Below are 20,871 nucleotides of genomic sequence, written 5' to 3' on the forward strand. Positions count from 1 at the left end.
ATTGAATCTAAACCTACCCTCCTTCAGTTTGAAGCCACTGCCACTTCACAACGTATCCATGTAAAAACTCCCTCTCTGGTTTTCTTGTGTGCCCCTTTAGATACTGAAAAGCAGCTCTATGATCTCCTAGGACCCTTCTCCAGGTTGAACACCACAGTCTCAGCCTTTCCTCACAGCAGAGGTGCTCAATCAAACTCCACTTGATGCCTTAAGTTTTAGCTTTCATATTATCCAGATTCTACACTGCATTAGGATACACCTCTGAACTTCATATAAAGTGTTAGCGAGTTCTCTTCACAGTTTAGTTAGACAAAGCAATCCTTTTCTAGCCTGAGAACCAAGGACACCATTGAAGCTTCAGGCCCAAAACAGTGCTAATAACAGCAAATTGAAGAGAGCAAGAGACTTCATTACCTGGAGCTGTTGTTCGACAATTAACCCCAATATGTAAATGGACCAAAACTTATCAAAGTGTGAAAACATGTGACCTGTCAGCCCCCTTGGGTACATCCACGGCCGGGCTCTTGTACTGCCCAAGGTGTATCCTTTGAAGGCCTTTTAAGAAATACCTATTTTATTCCTTCCACACTGTCCAGCCTCTGTTCTAAGTAGTCTCTGAAGGCATCACTATGATTGCCCTCATGGCCCTCCTCTGGGCTCGCTCCAGCAGGTCCCTGTCCCTCCTGTGCTGGACCCCAGCTCTGGATGCAGTGCTCCAGGTGGGTCTCAGCAGAGCAGAGCAGAGGGGCAGAATCCCCTCCCTGCCCTGCTGCCCACGGGGCTCTGGATGCAGCCCAGGACACGTTTGGCTCTCTGGGCTGACCCAGGTGCAGCATCAGCATTTGGCCTTAAAGTTCATGAGGTTCCTGTGGGCCCATGGTCAAATGCCATACATGTTCATTAGCATTTTTAAAAAATAAGCACCAACAATCAATCTAGATCTATCTAGACTTCAAAGCAATAAATAGTAATGAAAAATAATTCAAATTCTTATCAAGTCTTATTTTGGTACAGAAGATTTTTGTTTAAGTTACAACAAAGAGAGTATCATAGAAACTTAGGTTCATTTGGGTTGGAAATAACCATCATGATCATAAAATCCAACTGTTGACTCAGTACTGCCAAATTTATCACTAAAATATGTCTCAGATCTACACATCTCTTAAATCCCCCCCAGGTGAAGAAATTTTTCAAATATCCAGCTTAAAGCTTTCTGGGTACAACTTGAGGCCATTTCCTCTTTTCTCATTGTGATCAGGTCTACCCTAAACCTCTTTGTCTCCAGGCCCAACACCACCAGCTCCCTCAGCTGCTCCTCATAGACCGGTTCTCAAAACCCTTCACAAGTTTCAATGCTTTTCATTGGACAGAAGAGGACATGACCCTAAAATTATGTGTTTCTAGAAAACAAACATTATAACTTTTGACTTTTACATGTAGCACTGTCTCCAACACATCTGCCATTATCTAGGAAAGCAAGATCACACAGACCGTTACATTCTGTAACAAAAAATGTAATGATTCTGACTGTGTGAAATAATTATTCAACCTGATTCAGTTCAACACCTGTTAGACACTCCTTGCACACACTTTGGTCCACAGAAGATAATCTCAAGAGCAGGAATTACTGGAGAATACTACCAACAGCTTTGCACTTGGGAACGTGTTTATAAATCTGCATATTGAAATAAAACTAGAAAAGCATCAAGGAAAGCAGTGTGCAGGTGCAGCAGGCAGGGGGACGGGCAGCAGATGCTCGGTGTTGAGCACGGTCAGCTCTGAGCTCGCTGCTGCTCCTGCGATGCCAGCAGCCACGGCCTGATGGCGACCTGCATCGTGGCAAAGGGATGGGCTGAGGATAACCCATCCCCTGCAGACAGCCTGCAAAGGGCATGGAGTGGGAGTCAGTGAAACTGGACCCTGTGCTGTCAGAGACGCTGACAGAGGTCAGTCACAGGACAGCTGGAGAGCCCTGATGCAATCAGGGAAAAACAATCTGGAGGTTGGGATATAGGACCCATTCTCTTTCTGCACCACCGTGTTCAAGCGGGGTTGTTAATCTTTATTTCATCTGTATTCTCAGTCTGTATTCATTTTTTTATCCGAGACTTACTGATAACTCCAAACTTAGAAAAACCTGCTCTGTTTCTCTGATCACCACCATGAAAACTTACCTGTATTTCTGAAATGGAGCTGAGATGGACGGTGAGACTCTTCTGCTTCTTCACTTTTGTTTTTCTTATTTTCTCTCCTCATTCTTTCAAATTCCTTTCTAACCCCTCACTGTCCTTTACCTCATTTCATTGAAGGTTTGATTATTTCCATATTATTTTTGGATCTAAACTACTTTTTTTTGATCTCTTTTGGCTTTAAACTTGAGAACATTTTTATGGTGAAACAGAATCCACAGAAAGCATTCCAGTGGAATATTATCAGAATCCCCCCAGAAGTGAAAAACTTTTTCCCCTGTAACTCTTAATCCACCTAATTCCACGTCATCCAACCACACAGACAAAACAGAAGTTAAAAAGAAGTTACAACCTACTTGAAACCCAACCAAGCTGTCAGCGCAGCTGAGCATGGAAAACTGTATTAGCAAACCACTGAGGGAAGACACACTGTTTTCCACCATCTCCTTAAACTCTTTATGTTTAAACTCCTGATGCGCCTCTCCTGATGCCAAGGAGATAGAACAATATAGGAGTGTGGTCAGATTATTAGCACAAAATGAGTCCACATCTAATGGAAACCAAATGAAAATTTCAAAAATCAAAATTAATTTGATTTCTGTTTTACCTGAAGTAACCGCTTAATGCAATCAGGGTGGCTGTTCTTTGCTGCAAGATGTAAAGCACTGTGCCCTAAATAAATAAAAGCAAAGCAAATTAATTATTCAATCATGCCAAAGCACAGGAATAAAACCTTCCATGACAAAGGCAAAAAATCTTGAATTATCTGTCTTGTTCCTATCATGACACAAAAAGTAAGGGTAGATAAAATAAAGTAAAAACCTACATCAAGCAGAATGTCTTTACTACCTGTTGTTCAGACAAGTAACAGAATAATCTTAAAGTCTTAATTCATATAAAGGAGTGACACAAACATTGTGTCAGATTACACCTTGGCGGAAGTAAGATTGTACGTTATTAAACAATTATTTTTTTCTTAGAAAACAATTTTCCAGTATTACACAGCCTCCCTTGCACACAGATGTCTGTCAGTGTCTTCATGATTTTTGCTATTCAACAATGAAAATGTAACCAGCATCAAGAGCAAAATCTGCCAAATTCACCACCTACAACTATATTAAATTTGTGTCACCCATGAAGTGCACATAGAAGACTCAAACACTGGCCTACTTTAGGTTGCACCTCCCAGATTCCCTATTCCCTATCAAACAAAGATCAACATAGCATTTGCATTTCAACTAATTTATTTAGCACCCCTGAATTAATATTTAGCTATGCAATGCCATGATTTACTGAACTATGGATTTATGATGAAACTCTAAAGTCTCTCCTCCAGCTTTATCTTACAGAACATCTGGAAAATTGAAGGTAACAAGACAGCAAAAGAAGAAATTATACATGCAACTAAGAAAAGAAGGACCCAAGATTTAGTACTCAATAAAGACAAGGACACTTGTGACAGGAAACTCTTGTTGCAAGTGATGTAACTTTTACTTTTTATAGAAGGATTTCACTAAAGAGCACTGGACTGATGCTCTCAGGTGGAAGAAGGCAGGCAACCAACCCCTTACTACCCAAGCAACCAATAAATCATCAGGCAAGGTGAAGCATGAATTTGGAACTACAGTCTGCATCAGGTACATATATTCCCTTATCATTATGTAAAATACGAATGCCTCTTCCAGTATCAAAGACACTTCTTTATAGAGGCCGATCATTCCCAAGTATGACAGAGATTCCCTCAGGCTGCAGTAAGTGGCAAAACACAACCCATGAGCCCAGCAATTACAGATAATTCCTGGAGAGACAGAATGCTGACAGGTCATCCAGGTGGCTAAGCTAGGCAGAGAAAACGCTGGGCACAGATCCCACAGATGTGTCAACTGAAATCTATTTAGAAGAGTTTGCCAGTTTCAAATTCATCTCCCATCTTTCTCCTAGTGGAGCAGTAATTAAGCACAGGACTTTCTACAACTGAAACGTCATACTTAATAGCTCTGAGCTCTGTTTTGGCCTGTATCAGCTGTTTTCACTGTGTCATAATCCTGAGGAAATGTCTTACTGCAACTCCTGTAAAGTTAATGGGATTAATAGCTTGGATAAACATGAAAGCAAAACTGAAGATCTTGATGCAACCTGTAATAATAAGAAGAGGTGGGGGAGGAGAATTATTTAATTCTTATTTTTGTTGTTTTTTTTAACCTAAAAATAACAATTTTAAAAAATCAAGGAACTATTTTACATCTGGAAAACACTACAAATTATGACATTTATAACATTAGAAAAAACATTTTTAAGGACTTAAGATTCTGAATTCTCTGTGCAGGAATGCAAGTATGCCCAAACCTGTGTTACAACTGCTTTTGCTACAGGGTGCGTGGGAAGAGCAAAGTTGTCAAATCTTGTATTTTCACTCTGCACATTAATAACTACATAAGCAAACTGAGTGTATCATGCTACTTGTATAGGTTCAGAGAGGCATACCTGCACCATCTTGGGCTGTCACATCTGCACCATGTGTCACCATGATCCTGAGGCACTCTCCATGCCCTTTCGTGGCTGCCAGGTGAAAACTGGAAGAGAACATATACATGTCTTTTTTCATTATTAAGGTATCTTTTCTCTTTCATTCACTAATTCACTGGCATACTGACAAGTTCTTTCCTCCCTGTCCTTAGATCTTTCGGTATCCTTCCAGAAAATTGTCTCCCAGGAAGGTAACAGCTCTGGAAGTGAGATGGCACATCAAAAAGACTTTGTAGTCACACTTTCATACTGCAGCTCCAATAATGTCTCTCATTTGCAGAGCCTCCTTACAAGAAAGATGTTGATGTGCTGGAACATGTCCAGAGAAGGGTAATGAGGATGGCAAAGATTTAGAGAACAAGTTCTGTGAGGAGCAGCTGAAGGAGCTGGGGATGTTTAATCTGGAGAAAAGGAGGCTCAGGAGGGACCTTATGACTCCCTACAATTCCCTGACAGGAGAGTGTAGACAGGTGGGAGCCAGTCTCTTCTCCCAGGGAACTTGGGATAGGATGAGAGAAAATGGCCTCAAGCTGCACCAGAGGAGGTTTTGATCAGTTATGAGGAAAAATTTATTGACCAAAAGGGTGGTCAAGCATAGGAAAAAGCTGCCCAGGGAGCTGGTGGTGTTAGCATCCCTGGAAGGCTCTTGGACATATTTAAGAGACAGGCAGATGTGCAACTGGTGGATGTGGGCTGCTGAGTTAATGATTGAACTCAATGATCTTAGAGGTCTTTTCCAACCTGAACAATCCCATGACTCTGTGATTTTACATGACCTCCTGTCCCATCAACTCATATCACATACATTATGTACATCTAGTCCCACATGATGTCTAAACTTATCCCTAGTGATGCAGTATATCCTCAAAGAATGCCTGGGCTTGGGGAATTAATAAAGAAATCAGTCACAATAACTGACTTTGTTCTAGACAATTTAGTCAGAGTAGTCAGATTTACTTAGATTTAGTTCAATTTTTCCTTTTCGGTGGACAAAATTTAGTTCCTCTAAAAATTGATTCTGCATTTCCTTAATTAAACTACATCAAGTTGTACTTCTGCACTGTCCTTTATAAAGCTCATATTTCCTTTGTGTATGGATGGGGGAAAATACTTTACTGTGAGTACCTGGAGAAATCAAATCTACTTAGATATTATAAAAGATATTTAGGAGACTATGTAAGAGACTTATTTTTTCCACTTGGGGTTTTGCTCACCCCAAGCACCTGCTTGTTTAAACAGTGTGAAACTGCAGACGTTACCAACCACACCACAGCACTTCCAAGCATCAATTACCTAAGATGAAATTACAGAACAAGTCAAAGAAATTATATTCAATTCAAGCATTTTTACAGCTGAAATTTTATGTTTGACGTCCTCAGGTTGGGCACATCAAGATTCACAGAAGCAATGTTACAGAGATGCTGCTGACTTCATTTTGCCCTGAAGCAAAAATTAAGGAAGGGCTTCTGAAAACAGAGAAGTTTATATCCTCCTGATGCATAGCATGCCAATGTTGTCAAGTCTTAAGATATGGGCAGACATCCTGCCACCACGTGATGCACACAAGGCAGTTTTTTCAGTGGGGGTAATGTAAAACAAAAATTCAAGTCAAAAGACTTCTAATTATTATTTCTTTGTGTGTGGAAAGTTAGCACCATCATCAGACATGCACCAAACTGAAAGAGCCCGTTTTTCTGGGATGGTTTCTAATATCTTTCAAAGGAGGTATTAATTTTTATCATTATGCACCCCTGTGTAAAAGGGATTTTCCCCCAGAATGTAAAAGAAACATCATAAATCATGGAGCTGCATCAACTACTGTATTTAGGAGTTTATATTTTGAACAACTGCTTCCTTTAAATGCTAAAGCTAACACTGAAAGTTCAGCCTGCTAACCAGGGAAACTTGGAACAATGAATGAAATTGGTATTTCAGACAGAGTCTGTGAACTGCAACACATGCTTCTCTAAGTCACAGACTTCTTTGCAGCCTTCTTGAAAACTGAGCAGAGAAAGAGACCTACAGATAACATCTGGCAAAGAGAGGAGAATTAATCGAAGTGGGAGAGGTCCTGGAACAGAGCTGTCTATCAAGTACAGCAACCACCTCATTTCTATGAGTCCCTCCTTCTACACTGGCTGCTGCTGATTGCAAATGGCAGAAGGGCAGCGTTTATGCCTGAAACATTTATCGGCAAATATGAAAGCATTCTGTGTGTTCATCCTGTGAATCTACTGCCATAAACAAACCGAAGAGTTAACACTTCCAAGAGCACAAGCAGCACTCCTGCTGTCTGTTCTCCAGTCATTTGAAATCAAAACTTCATGTACTTGGTGACCAATGCAAAGTTGTGTAAACATTCTTTGGAGGAAGTGGTTTCTCAAGCTCTGGGAAAATGACTAAGGGAGGGACACAAGAGGAGTCTGACAAATTCCAACACCTCTAATTTAGCCAGCACAACATACTAGCAAAATACCAAAACATGTTCACATACATTTGTGTGAACACAAAATACAATCAAATTCATTTATGTAGTAGGAAGGTTGTGAAGCACACACTTGGCTAACTTACATTTGACAATATTCATAGTAATATTAGTAATACCCGAATAATAACTTGGCTAAATCTGGGGCACTGAGGTTTTATGGACAGACTTTGTAGGATGGTGACAAATGCAACATGAAGACTCAAGTTTTATTTAAAGAATTTTTATTTAGGTAAAATCTGACTGCAAAAAAGTATCAGAGAAAGTTAAAAATAACTCTATTCAGGCTATGCTCCTAGGAACACATGAATCCAACCAACAAAAACAATTCCCATGGCAGTTCTCAACAAGTCATCACACACACAGATATTTTATTTCACAAAGAATGACTTGCTGTGTGTCTCTTCTCTGCATCCCTTGTCTGGTACTATCCCTCACATAAACCTGTCGTGAGATACTTTTTCTTAACGGTCTCAAAGCAATTAGAGGGGAATGGAGGATACAGTTACTTAACTGCTGCTTTAGTAAACAGAAGTCCTGCTCTATAGAGAGAACAACTCTAGAATGGGATGAACCTATTACAGTCATATTTAAACTAAACTATTCACAGAGTGTTAGACAAACCCTCCCCCTTAAGAAGCAATTCTGATTTTAAAGTTAGTAGCCTCTGCTTCAGTTGTGGGCTTTTTTTAGCTAAAAAACCTAAAACAAACAAAACAGCTGACCCAAAACAAACAAAGAAAAACCCCAAACCCAAACACTTGGGTGGTAGATACTAAGGAGTCCTATGTAGCAAGGCAGGCTCTTGAAACAAAGAAGATGGTACATTCATTTCAGTACAGAGTAATTCTTTACAGCAACATAATTTCCTAAATTATTTGAGGCAAAAACTGCAGGTTTCCAAACACTGGAGTTCTCACCATCTGGACGCCTTAAGATGCATTAAGATGCATTTTACTTACATCTCCTATGAATAAACATTCCTTGATATGAAAGCAAACAACTTTTCCTCCCATTTCCTGGTTGTGCAATGACTTAGGTAAACAAAAACAAACATGTAAGACTTGATTTGGACCAAGGGCCACACTGAGGGTTGGATTCTCATTCAGCTGAAAATCCCATTACAACATAGTTAGTTTTCCCTTCACAATAGATAAGCCTGTTACTGCCACTTAGAGCCACATCTTGATAGCCCAGCCCCAACAGATTTGAGACAGATTTCTTTTATTGCTGTAAAACATTTCTGTTCTTCCTGAGGAACAGGATGGTCTCTTTTTATTGTATCCAGACATTACAGTGAGCAGAGGAGCAGCTACAATTCCCAGTGGTTCAAGATCCACCTCTGCGGCAGATGAAAGATCAGTAGGTTGACACTGCTTTTTCCTATGGGAATGTACAGGTCTCATAATTACTCAGCACTTAACAAGAAAAGGTGAAAATTATGTTGGTTGTGAGGAATGCTAAGCCCAGTTGGAGTAAACAGACTTTTAGAGTGAGAGTGAACTCATTTCATGAAGTTCAGGTTCAACTGGACAACAGCTATAAGGCTATCACCTCAAAATCTTGTCAGGACCTCAAACTTCTTGACCTGAAATGATACTCAAATAAAAACCCCACATTGATAGATGCTTTCTATGATGGTTGCTGCCTGAACAGAGGGTACAGCTGTGCATGACATCCCTGAACTACTCTGAAACAACAAGTTTTTTACAGATATGAGATGTTAATGGGTGAAGCACTTATATCTGCCCTAAACAAGCCCATGCCTTATTCAGGGCAAATTACCTTTTCCACATTTTGGTCACAATATTAAACTAGCAAGGGAATGAAGACTTCTTTAACCAGCATCTGACAGACAAAGCACAAGAGTTCAGATAGTGCCAGTCTTTGCCAAAAGACCAAAAATTAATGTTTTCAGAAATTATTTAAGTGTCAGTCTAACTCAAACAAAAAAGGATTGTAATTTTTACTACTCAGCTCACGTAAAACTTTTCTTTACAAATCATTACACCATAAGCAGAAGAACAGAAATAATCCACATGTAGGAGTTAGACTTGTAAAACAGCAGCCGATGGCAGTTGCTAAGGTGGTATTAGCAGCAAGACATGGCTCTGCTATATTCAGGTTCTCTGCTTAACCATTTGCAGAGCTACTTCCTGCAAATCCTCTTACAGAATGGTATTTTGGCAGCTGGCTTAAAACAACTGGGTGGTCCATATATCTAGGGGAAGTGCCACAAAACTGAAGAGAAACATGATAAAATCAGAAAAAATAAATACCAAGTCTTAATTCAAGACACTAACCATCCAACAAGGAAATTTTTATTTGTGAAAACAGGGGGGAAAAAGCAGGATTACACCCAATCAGAGGTCATGCTCCAGAGTTTTTTCTGGGCAGAATTAGCATTCTCTGTAACACAGATTTTCTTCATGGTCCAGAAGTAGTTCAACACACTACTTACCAAAATCCAGAGCCAATAAAGAATATGGCTGAATTATGGATGCTAAGTGAAAATTGTATTTGCTATTTCCTATTATGACAAACATGGAACCCAGTCAAACTTATATGCAAGCATATAATTCTATTGTTCTCTGTAATTTCAATCTGAGTGCTCTGAAAATATTTTAAGTGCAAGAATGTTTGAAAAACACTTTGAACTCATATACACTCGTTGTCAAGGTTTATTTTGAGTAAAAACATCCCTCCCCAAGTCAGATCATTCTTCTTCATTTTCTAATGGATGTCAACCCTTTGTTGACTTTTTAAAAGTCTAACTTGTTTTTCAACAATTTGATGATTTATAGTTTTCTCACCAACCAATACCTTCACACAAACAAACAATAATGATAAAGATACCAAGCTGCCTAGAGATCTTGTATTGTTGATTAAAGAAAAGGAAAAATACCCAGAAATTGAAGACATTTAAGTTTTGCTACAGATCGGACAAGCAAGCAATTCTCCAGCTATCTCAGCCACAAAGTGACTTACTGATAACCTGGCTGACTTCCTGAACTAACTGGAGCTTTAATAAATTTGAGAAGCAGCATCTAGCACTGCTATCCCTCAAAGTCTCAATTCCTCCTTCAATAACAACAGCTAAAATAAACATAGTAGATGATATCTGGCTTTTGACTGCCTTCCACCACAGGCTGAGTAGCAGAAGCACCAAAGTTCCCGAGACCTGATCTGAAGGAGAAATGGCCATGAGTTACCACTAGAGCAGAACATTCTTTGCATGAAGAGAATACCTGGTGTCACACAGGAGGAAGTCCAGTGTGGTCTCCTCTCACATGTAGCACCATGACCAGTCACTGCAGAAGAATACAGTTTACTGATCTGTGAAAGGCTTTGATTTTATCAGCATTAAAACAATTTTGAAAGTAAGCCCTTTTTGACACACCCCAAACCTAATAATAGAAAAAATACCACCCTCAGATTAAATTATTGGGAAAGCCCCAGAACAGTCCTGAAACTAGAGGTGTCTTCTGCATTCCTCTGCAAGCCCTCTTTGGGTTCTGCTTCTTCTTTGCACCAGCACAGGCAGGTAGGTAACTGTGTAGCTGGTGAGCTGGCACAGCTCACAAAACCAGTTGAAAACCAAAGCTGCCTTCCACTGTTACTTCACATAGCACAGATGTAATCTGTCAGTGAAATATAATGAGCAGCATGTAGAATTTCACCTTAAACCTAAAATTTAACCATTAATGTTTTGCTATGAAAGTCAAAAGGATCTTCGTCTTTTCCTGACTGCATTACCAAGATATTGTCATTCATTTGAAACAATATATGCTGTAGGGAGAGCCAGTCATTTAGTTATGGAGGAGCCATACAAATGTTTGGCAGATCAGACTTTCTTAGAAGAAAATCAGACATCTTCAGGTAATCACTGTCAATACTTACCAGTTCTTAGGGGTTTTTTATTACTTTTATTAAACAAATAAAAATCACAGCTTCACACTGCACCCATTTTACCTACTCACAAGAGCTACTGTAAAAAATGTAGCTTTTCAATGTGGCATTCCATATCATTATCCTGTCACTTGCATACATCCAGACAAAAGAGATCCGAAATTCTCTTACAAGAAAGGGAAGAAATAAATTTTGTTTTCAAATCAGAGCTGGCACCAGTACAAGCTGGGAAAACTATGTATTCAGAGTTTTAAAACCAATTCAACCAATGAGTTGCTGCAATTAACTTGTAGAGTACAGTGCAAGGTTTTGAGAAGTTGACAGAGGCAGGTAGGGATTTACCAGGGTCTGTGTGAGATTATTTTCCCCTCTCTCCCCTGTAGTACCAGACATGGTAAAGTGAAGTGCTGCACACAGCCTGTGTCCTTCTATTTTAACATGAGATGGCATCTGCCCTGCCCCAATACACACAGAACCCTCTGATAAAAAAACCTGCATGCCCTTTCTGAGTTAGCATATATTCTGGGACAGCTTTCAAAACAAAAACAAAAACAAAAACAAAAACAAAAACAAAACCAAAACCAAAACAAAACAAAACAAAAAAAAAAAACAAAAAAAACCAAAAAACCCACCATAGAAACCAAAACAAATGCAGTTTTCACATAAAGTTTCCAGCTTCGCACTATAGCTTGAAAAGTCTTGTTTCAATCATACACACCTCGAACTACAGGACATTAAGACCTCTTTAATGACCATTTTCTTATAGAAAAGAAGAATAGCATCATACAACACAGGACCTGGCAAGCTACAGACTCTTGATTTTAGCCCTCAATCTCAGCAAAATATCCACCCAGCTGCTCTTCAGAGAGATTTCTGTGATCCCCATTTCTCAGTGTTGTGCTCCAGCAGTTCCATTTTCCAGCAAACTCTGTTACCACATTAACACAAACTCCCACTTCAAGTCTGAAATGTATGGACTTTCCTTCCATGTACCATTAATTGTAAACACAAGTGCTCATAATTTAGATTTATCACATAAAGTTCCTTGCACAGTGCTTATTTTGAAATTCCTTAGGAACTAATGTCAGCAAAATACAACAGAGATTCTGCAAGCAGAAGCTTCAGGGTATTCTTAGGTGTTGACAGAAAGTCTGAAATTTAGATACATTTTTTTTTATTTTGGAGTTGTAGGGTAGAAAAATAAACATAGTATGACAAGTAAAAAAGTCTCAAAATGCTTAGAGAGCCCAGAAATCTGTGCAATGTGGCCTGAGTCTCCAAAGTCAAGGACTGAGGGATAAGGAAGGCAGACAAATAGGGAAGATTACTTCTGATAGTTTCTTTAAGACCACATCCCATGTATAAAGTCCAAACAGGTGCTGAGTTACCTTCTTAATATACATGCCCTCTAGCACATCATCTTTGTAGCACAGGATGAAGTCCCTGAGGACGTGCCCAGGTAAAGACAACTTTTCTCCTGAAGCTGGGTATAACCAGCTAGCCACCTTCAGCCCTTTCAATGCCCAACAGACTTCAAAGTATAAATTAAGCCCAAAAAATGAGAGCAATGACTACATCCTCCAACACAACTCACTTGCATATTGCCTGTGGGTTAGCAACTGCTAATAATCACCTTAGTATATGGAAAGCCATGAACATTAGAGCAATGTAATCCTGAGCCATGTTGGCATAACAAGAGTCCAGCAAAAGGCTCAAAAGAGTGAGAGCAACTGAGTAAAGGTTAATCTAAACCAAGTATTTTTGTATCATGAAAATCCAGCAAGAACTGCACCTAGTGCTCCAAGAACCGATGAGCAGAAATATCCTTATGAACCTGAGGGATATTGACAAGGGATAGGTCAGTACATGTTGTCCTTTATGTTTCTGTTCTTGATGTTTCTGACCTTTTAGGCTTATAATACTTCCCATCTCTTCAGATTTGAAGCAACTGTTTGGATTTACTTGATTTTTTTATTAAGCTGTACAAAGTGAACTTCTCTTACTTCATGAGATAATTACAAACCAAGTGCAATAATATATATTCATAGTAAGTGATCTACATGTAACACATTCTTCAAAGACCACTGGTTAATATGACCACTTCACATATATTTTTAAATAAACTATTTGGATTATTATGGCAATATACATTTTATTTTGTATTTCACAATAACTATATACTCAAGTTTCCATGTTTCAGAAGAGCACTAGGGGCTGAACCACAGGCATGGGCAATTTCAGAACTTTTCTAATTTTTTCAGTTACTTCCTAGCTACTTTTCAGCAGCTTCCTAATACAGAATGCACCTGTAAAGAAGATAGTAGAAAACAGAGAGAACTGTATGTCCAGTAAATAAGCAGCCACCAGCAGTCATCAGTCTACTGCCTGAGACCCCAGTTTGAAGTTTAAAAAAAATCTTTCATAAATTCAGCATTTGCACATTTCTCTGTTTTGGCTGTCTCTTCCCCTTTCTAGATTAGAGCACATTTTTAAGCCAGTAACAACCAGTGGGTATAATTAAAATCTACATATACAGCTCATTTGGTTGCATAAGTCTTTGAAAAACATGTAAAACAACTGCAGCCCATTATGTAGATATAAATCTGAAAAACAACTGCAGCCTTAACCCTGTCCCCTCCAGCCTTGAAGAGGGGAACCCATGAGCCCAGCCCATGAGAGGCACACATCCCGCATGGATCTCCTGCCAGCTCAGATGGGACAAGTGCAGGGAGCAGCCACAGCATTCCCCACTGGAAAGTGGGGTGCTGGGTTTTGCCTCCACATGAGCCAAACTGCAGCTGTTTCAACCCAGGCATACAAAAACTCCCAATCATCCAGGCTGTGCTCTGATCCAAGCAACTGACAAACTTGTTGAAAGCTGGCCAGGTCTGGCAAAACCTGGGTATTTGGCAACTCTGCAAATGGAGCTGTGTTAACAGGGAATTCCAGCGGCTGATGCTGCATTACAGGTTTGGCTGATCTTGCCTGTGGGCAGGAGGCTCATGGGCTAGCCAAACACGAGTACAAGGGCCCTTCAGAAGAGGATTTGCTTCCCTCTGAGATGACAGCCCCACTGAAAGACAATTAAATACGAAAGTTCTTAAGAATAGCCATCAGCTGTGTGAAAAAAAAATAGCGCAGAAGACACAAGCTGGCTTCTACAAAAAATTGCAGACTAGTTGTTCTGTCTTTGAACTTTAGATATCATCTGCATGAAGCCCCATGCATGTAGGATGAAAAACCCATTGGGAGGCTTCTCAATGCTCAGAAAACTTTATATGGAATAGGGAGTTTGTTTTTTAAATACATGGAATTTGTCTGATTTACAACATCGGAAATCACTAGAGATAAAGTAAAAAGTTTAGGATCTTTGTAACAGAAATACAGCTAAAGATGATTAATTTCTCTTCAGAAGATGGCCCTTTCTCTTTTTTTCCCCCTAATAACATGAAGGTATAAAAATGCTAAAATGCCTTATAAAGATTGCTTTTAAAATGTGTATAGTAGAGCCTAGATGCTGTTGATTTCAAATCCTGTCAGAAGTGCAGGCAAGAACTAAAAACTGGATCATGACATTTTCCAGTGCTATTTGGAAGGGTCAAGTGAGGGGTCAAAACCATCAGAAATGGTCTACACAGTCTCAGTCAAAAGCTGGGAACAAATCAGTATCACGAATTCCACTGCATGGATCTCATTTAAAAGCCTGCATGATTGTCAATACAGTAGTGTTTGCAGGCAGTGTGGATTTTTTCATGTATTGCCAAATTATAAAAATCAAAGTTAAGTATTGCTCCTCTGTTGTGGAGATAAAAGCATTCCCACTCACCATACATTAATAATCAGGGCATACTGAACATAATAGAAAGTTAATTAGCCCAATTTAGTATCCTGGCAGTAGACACATTCATCCAACCATGGCCTAGAGTTTCGTTAGCATTTCTGAGCATTTGTCTAAAGTGGAAAGCAATTTTTCAGGAAACTTAATATCAACATCTTAATTAAATTATATCCCCAACAATGCTGCAGGGCAGGGGAGGGGACAAAAAATGTACAATCACTATTTGAACCTAAAACGAACTTCAGAAAAGATTTAGAGAGACAAAAGCTTTTACACCCAGATCTCCTTTGGAAATAAACTTTACAAGAAATTTTGGAATAAGAACCAAATTTCAGCCATCTGTTGGCTAGGGATAAAACAAAGGTTGAGATCCCTGTGGTCTTTCTTACTTTGTCCATGTTCAGAAACCTAGACATTATTGTGACCATCTGGATCATCAGAAATTAAATACTGTGCTAATATTTTTTTTTTCCTCAGAGATCAAATCAATGTACAGCTCTTCGGTAGCCTGACTCTTGCATTTGTGTGCATCTACATGATGCACTTTTACAGCCAACTTCTCTACCTGGCCAGCGATGTCTTGTCACAGTTCAGCAGCACAGGTGGGTTTCCCTCTGCACTGGTCCTTTTCTGTCAGTCCAGACACAGCCACAGAGTGTTCACCAACATCCACAAGTCAGTATAGAGGTAAAGCACTGTCCATTTCTCTCATTCAGCAATGTGTAAAGACAGCAGGATGGTTTTCAGCTCTGCAAACTGTGCTTCAGTGCTCATCACTTCTGAGGCAGCTCATACCCCTTCATAAACTGCCAGAATCTCCTTTCAGTTGGGGTGTAGCTGGCCTCAAATTCTCTGTATCCCAGACTTCAGAACCCAAGAGGTCATCCTCCAGTCTCTCCAGGTCCCTTCTGCCACAGACTCCAGGAACCACCATTCACCTGGGCTGCAGTATACAGCATATTCCTCACCTCCTGCCCCATTCTGACTGGCCTAAGGACTCCTGCATGGGCAATCTCCTGCTTAATTTGTTCAAAAGCATCTTGCTGTTCAGGGATCCATTTGAGATCATTCTCCATCCATGTCACTTGATAGAGAGGGCTGACAATCTGACTGTGCTCTGGAATATGCATTTTTCAAAGACCACAGTGCCTGGGAAAGCCTGTGCTTCCTTCTACCTGGTTGTAGGGACATAGCTGCTATTTTGTTGGCCACACCAACTGATGACTTCTATCCTCCTTCTTTACTCCTAAAACTGGATTTCATGAGCAGGTCACTTGACCTTACTTAGCTTTACAGTAAAACCAGCCTTCAGGAGAACCTGGATGATCTTCCCATTCAAAGAAGTTTCCCTGCAGTGTTTGCCCATATGATGATTCCATCAATCCATACCATAAGTGCTCTGGAGCCCTCTTCCAGAGCAGCCTGGATCAGTCCATGGCAAATGGTGGGACTGTGCTTCCATGCCTGCACAGTTGGTTCCACATGTACTGGATGTTTTTCCAGGTGAAAATAAACTGGCCTGCACTCTGCTGCCAGTGCAATGGGAAAAAATGCATTGGCAATGTCAGTGGTGGACACTGACAGTTCAGTGTCTTGGACTCCAGTTTATACTGAAGTGGCAGCGTGTTGGATACAGCAGTACCCAGTGATGGCGTGACTTCGGTCAGGCCTCGACTGTCCATTGTCAGTGTCCCACCTCCACTGGATTTATGCCCTGGCTGCATGGTGCTGGTTGTAAAAGGGTGGTTTGTGGCTTGTTAACAGAGAGTGTGTCATCTTGGCCCATAAAGTGATCAAGTTTAGAATCTCTGTTGACAGGAGACATGTCAGCAAATCTTCAGCCTTGGACATGGGGAGAGCAGACTTCAGGCTGCTCAAGGAGCTAGTGAGCAGAGCCCCCTTAGACAATGCTTCTGAATGGACCCCATCAGTGCTGGTCACTTCCTAAGCATCACGGCCTAAGGGCACAAGAGCAGGTAATTCTTAAGCGTTGGAAGTCAAGCAGACAAGGCAGAAGGCCTGCTTGGCTAAGCAGTGATCTTGTCTGGGAAATAAGCTGAAAAAAGAAGGCTTATGTCCACTTTGTGGTGTAGGTCAGGTGCTATGGGAAGAATAGAGAGATGCTGCTGCCACTGTAGGGACAAAATTCACGTGGCCAAAGCTCAGCTGGAGTTGAAGGTGCCCAAAACCATGCGGGACAACAGAAGGAGTTATTTTTAAATACATTAATGGCAAAGGGCAAGGCAGAAAAAAGATCAGCCTGTTACAGGATGAGGATGGACACATTGCAAACAGGGACATGGACAAGGCAGAGATGTGGAAGGCCTGTCTTCAACACTGACAACAGGCTAAGGAGGTCCCAGAGGCCTGGAGGACCACAGCTGCAAGAATAATCAATGCTTAGTTGACCATAAACTTGTGTGGGATCAGCTGCTCCAGCTGGATCCCTATAAATCTATGGGACCTGATGGGATTCATTTGAGAGTATGCAAAGAGATGGCCGATATCACCACAAGGCCTATCTTGAAGACTTTTGAACAGTCCTGGAAATCTGGAGAGGTCCCAGCTGACTAGAAGGTGGCCAATATTATCTTTCAAAAGCTTTCAAAAACCTTTCAAAGAAACTGAGCCTGTCAGTCTCACTGCAGTGCCTGATAAGGTTATGGAGAAGATGCTTCTGGGAGGCACTGAAAAACACCTGGAGGACAGTGCAATCAGTGATCACAGCCAGCATGGCTTCATGTGGGGAACGTCCTGCTTGTTAAACCTAACTTCCTTTCATGACAAGGTAACCCACCTAGCTGATCAAGGGAAGCCAGTGGATTTTATTTTTATCATTTTGTATATCAGCAAAGCTTTTGATATTGTCTCTCACAGGATCCTTCTGGACAAAATGTCCTGCTCAGAGCTGGACAAGCACATCATGTGATGTGTGAGCAGCTGGCTGATGGGTGGGGCACAAAGGGTTACACTGACTGGGGTGACATCAGACTGGTGACCTGTCACTAGTGGGGTTCTGCAGGGCTCCATCCTCAGCCTTTTTCCTCTTCAATACCTTCCTAAATGACTTGGACACAAGACTTAAAGCAATATTAAGTAGTTTGCAGATGACTGAGAGGAGCTGTTGACTCCCTAAAAGGTAAAGAGGCTCTGCAGAGAGACCATGACAAATCAGAGGGCTGGGCAATCACCAACCATATGGATTTTAACAAGTGGAAGTGTGGGATTCTGAACCTGGGCCAGAGCAACCCTGGTTGTGTGTTCAGACTGGGGAAGGAGATGCTGAAGAGCAGTGCCACAGAAAGAGATCTGGGGCTCCTGGTCAGTGGTGAGTGGAACACGAGCCAGCAGTGCCCTGGCAGCCAGAAGGGCCAGCCCTGTGCTGGGGACATCAGGGACAGAATCACCAGCCGGGCAAGGGAGGGGATTGTCCTGCTCTGCTCTGCACTGGGGCAGCCTCACCTCCAGTGCTGGGGGCAGATCTGGGTGCCAGAGTGTAAGAAAGGCATGAAACCATCAGAGAGTGTCCAAAGGGGGGCAATGAGGATGGTGAAGCTGTGTGAGGAGTGTGGCTGGGACTGAGCAGACATGTCATTGCAGTTACAGCTCCCTCACAAGTGGAAGGGACAGACAGTGATCTCTGCTCTGTGGTGATTACTGACAGGATCTGAGGAAATGGCCTGAAGCTGTGTCAGGGGAGGTTTAGGTTGGATATCAGGAAAAAGTGTTTTCATCCAAGGGTGTTTGGGCACTGAACAGGCTCCCTGGGGCAGTGGTCACAGCACTAGCCTGACAGAGTTAAAAATGTTTGGACAGTGCTCTCAGGCACATGGTGTGTGACACATGACACATGGTCTTGGGGTGCCTGGTACAGAGACAGGACTTGGACTTTGATGATCCTTGTGGGTTCCACCCAGCCCAGATTATTCTATCATTCTATGTATTCTTCCAATAGCTTCTTTTAAGGTAAGTACTATTACATACAAGGAAACATTCTCTCTCAAGGATAATTAAAACTTTATCTACTTTTCGAAAAGTGATGCTCTTTATGCCACTCACCCCCACCTCCTTACACAGCAAGATCCAAAAGGAAGAAAACAAAAATGAATACTATGTACATAATAAATATCAAGCATTTGCAGTTGGAATATGAATTTATTTTTAGTTCAGCCTTCACAGCATCAACAGTCTCTTTCAAATGAAAATACATCTTTTCTACTAACTGCTATAGGCAGTAGTTTTGTAAGACTCCTTAAAGAGCAAATTTGCAGAGGTTTCTAAAGCTTTTTTGTACTATTGTTAGAGTAATTTTATTAAACAGCTGATTCAATTGAAGTTAAAAAAAATGTACAGAGATCTATTGTTCCACTTGGTAGCTAAAAACATTTACTTCTAGTTTAGTACCTTGCAGAAACATGCAAACATGGCAGTAATGGACTGGCACACTGACAAAATAACTTCAGGACAAGGAAGTGCTACCATTTATGCACTGTAAATCCTTTCCAAAATCATTCCCCCACCCCCATCCCTCCGTCCCTCCACTTCCCCTCAATAATAGCAGTAGCTTCTTAAAATAGCAGTCCATTTGAAAACTTGATCTTGTGGAAAGTGCAGCACATGAATGAATCTAATCCTATCAGTTCCCAAAAGGGATCTTTTTGAAAACCCCTTTTTTGTCAGTTTAAGTGGATTTAAATGATCGAATTCCAAGCTGGAAAGCCCCGTTTTGTTGTTTAAGGAAGCTGGACCAAAAGAAAAAAACAACCAACCTATCTGGCAAAGTAAGACTACAATGACAAAGCCAGATTTCCAGATAGGTTCTATTACAACTATGCTTGGCAATACTCTGTGCTATGTAAGTGGGAGCAACAATGAGATGTGTCGACTTATGCCAAAGGTGGATTTGCTCCATAGCCTTAAAAGTGATTTATTGTTTATAGAAAGAACTTAGTCAAAGGCAGGGTGATGGTGTGGAAAGTCAAGTGAGTCCTGAAAAACTACAATTTCATTACTCTGACAAGGTATTTTTTAATACCTTTTTTTTTAAGAGATACTGCACAGGAGTTACACCTCCTAGTGAAAATTTGTAAATATTATCTCTAAGAAATACCTAGCTTGATACTGATACCTTAAATTAATGAGTTACCTAGACCTCATTAATTTAAACACCTCCATTTTATTGCATGTCAACAAGTCACAAAGTAAAGGACCTAAACGACAGGGACTAAAGAGTACACAAAGAGGAAATTTAGGTGGCAATGTCCAAAACCAAGCCAAAGCTGGAGCGCATCCCAGCAGGACTCAGTGGGATGACAGAAGCACTATTCAACAGGACAAACAAAGAATATCATCAGTTCTGGTCTCTGTTCCTTTCAGTTCAAGCATTTTATAATAGAAAGCCATTTAATTATAAATCAAAAACTTAGAAGTACCTCTCTAAGCATGAAAAATTATCCTGTCCACCTTCTGTTTAAAACAATGTACTATATTACTATATCTCAAAAATCTGGACAGTACTGAAAATTTTGTTTGTAGGGCTGTTAACAAAAAGAATGAGAAAGAAAAGTCTTAAAAGAAATGTGTTACACCTCAAGGGTACAGACAGTGATGGAGCTAAGAAACCTGTATTTGTATCTGCAATGTTGTAATTGTTTCTCCTTTTTGCTTTCAAGCACATTCCAAAGTCTTTAATCACACTATGGACTCTGTTACATAATTGAATCCACCACATTCTTCTGGTTAGTCAGCTTCATCCTAACTGAGTAAACAAATGCATCAATATGTACTCACAGGGATCAATAGAACACTCATCCAAACAGCTCCCTTCCCACATGGCACTGCAGAAAACTTCCTAAAGCATAACCAGTGGAACCACATGAGCCTCATGTCGTTCAACTCAGCCAAGTGATGGTCCTGCACCTGGG

General features: G+C 40.7%; 1 protein-coding gene across 1 annotated transcript in view; it reads right to left on the minus strand.

Annotated features, from left to right (window-relative positions):
- RAI14 (retinoic acid induced 14) overlaps nucleotides 1–20,871 on the minus strand; it is an 88,757-nt gene that overhangs the window by 15,716 nt on the left and 52,170 nt on the right. The window contains exons 4-5 of the mRNA XM_062512821.1: nucleotides 4,674–4,762; nucleotides 2,797–2,861 (exon numbers count right to left, since the gene is read on the minus strand). Coding sequence (XP_062368805.1) covers nucleotides 2,797–2,861; nucleotides 4,674–4,762 — 154 coding nt within the window. The remainder of the gene's footprint in view (nucleotides 1–2,796; nucleotides 2,862–4,673; nucleotides 4,763–20,871) is intronic.

Source organism: Cinclus cinclus, chromosome Z (genome assembly GCF_963662255.1).
Source record: "Cinclus cinclus chromosome Z, bCinCin1.1, whole genome shotgun sequence".
In the NCBI taxonomy this organism is placed as follows: Eukaryota; Metazoa; Chordata; class Aves; order Passeriformes; family Cinclidae; genus Cinclus; species Cinclus cinclus.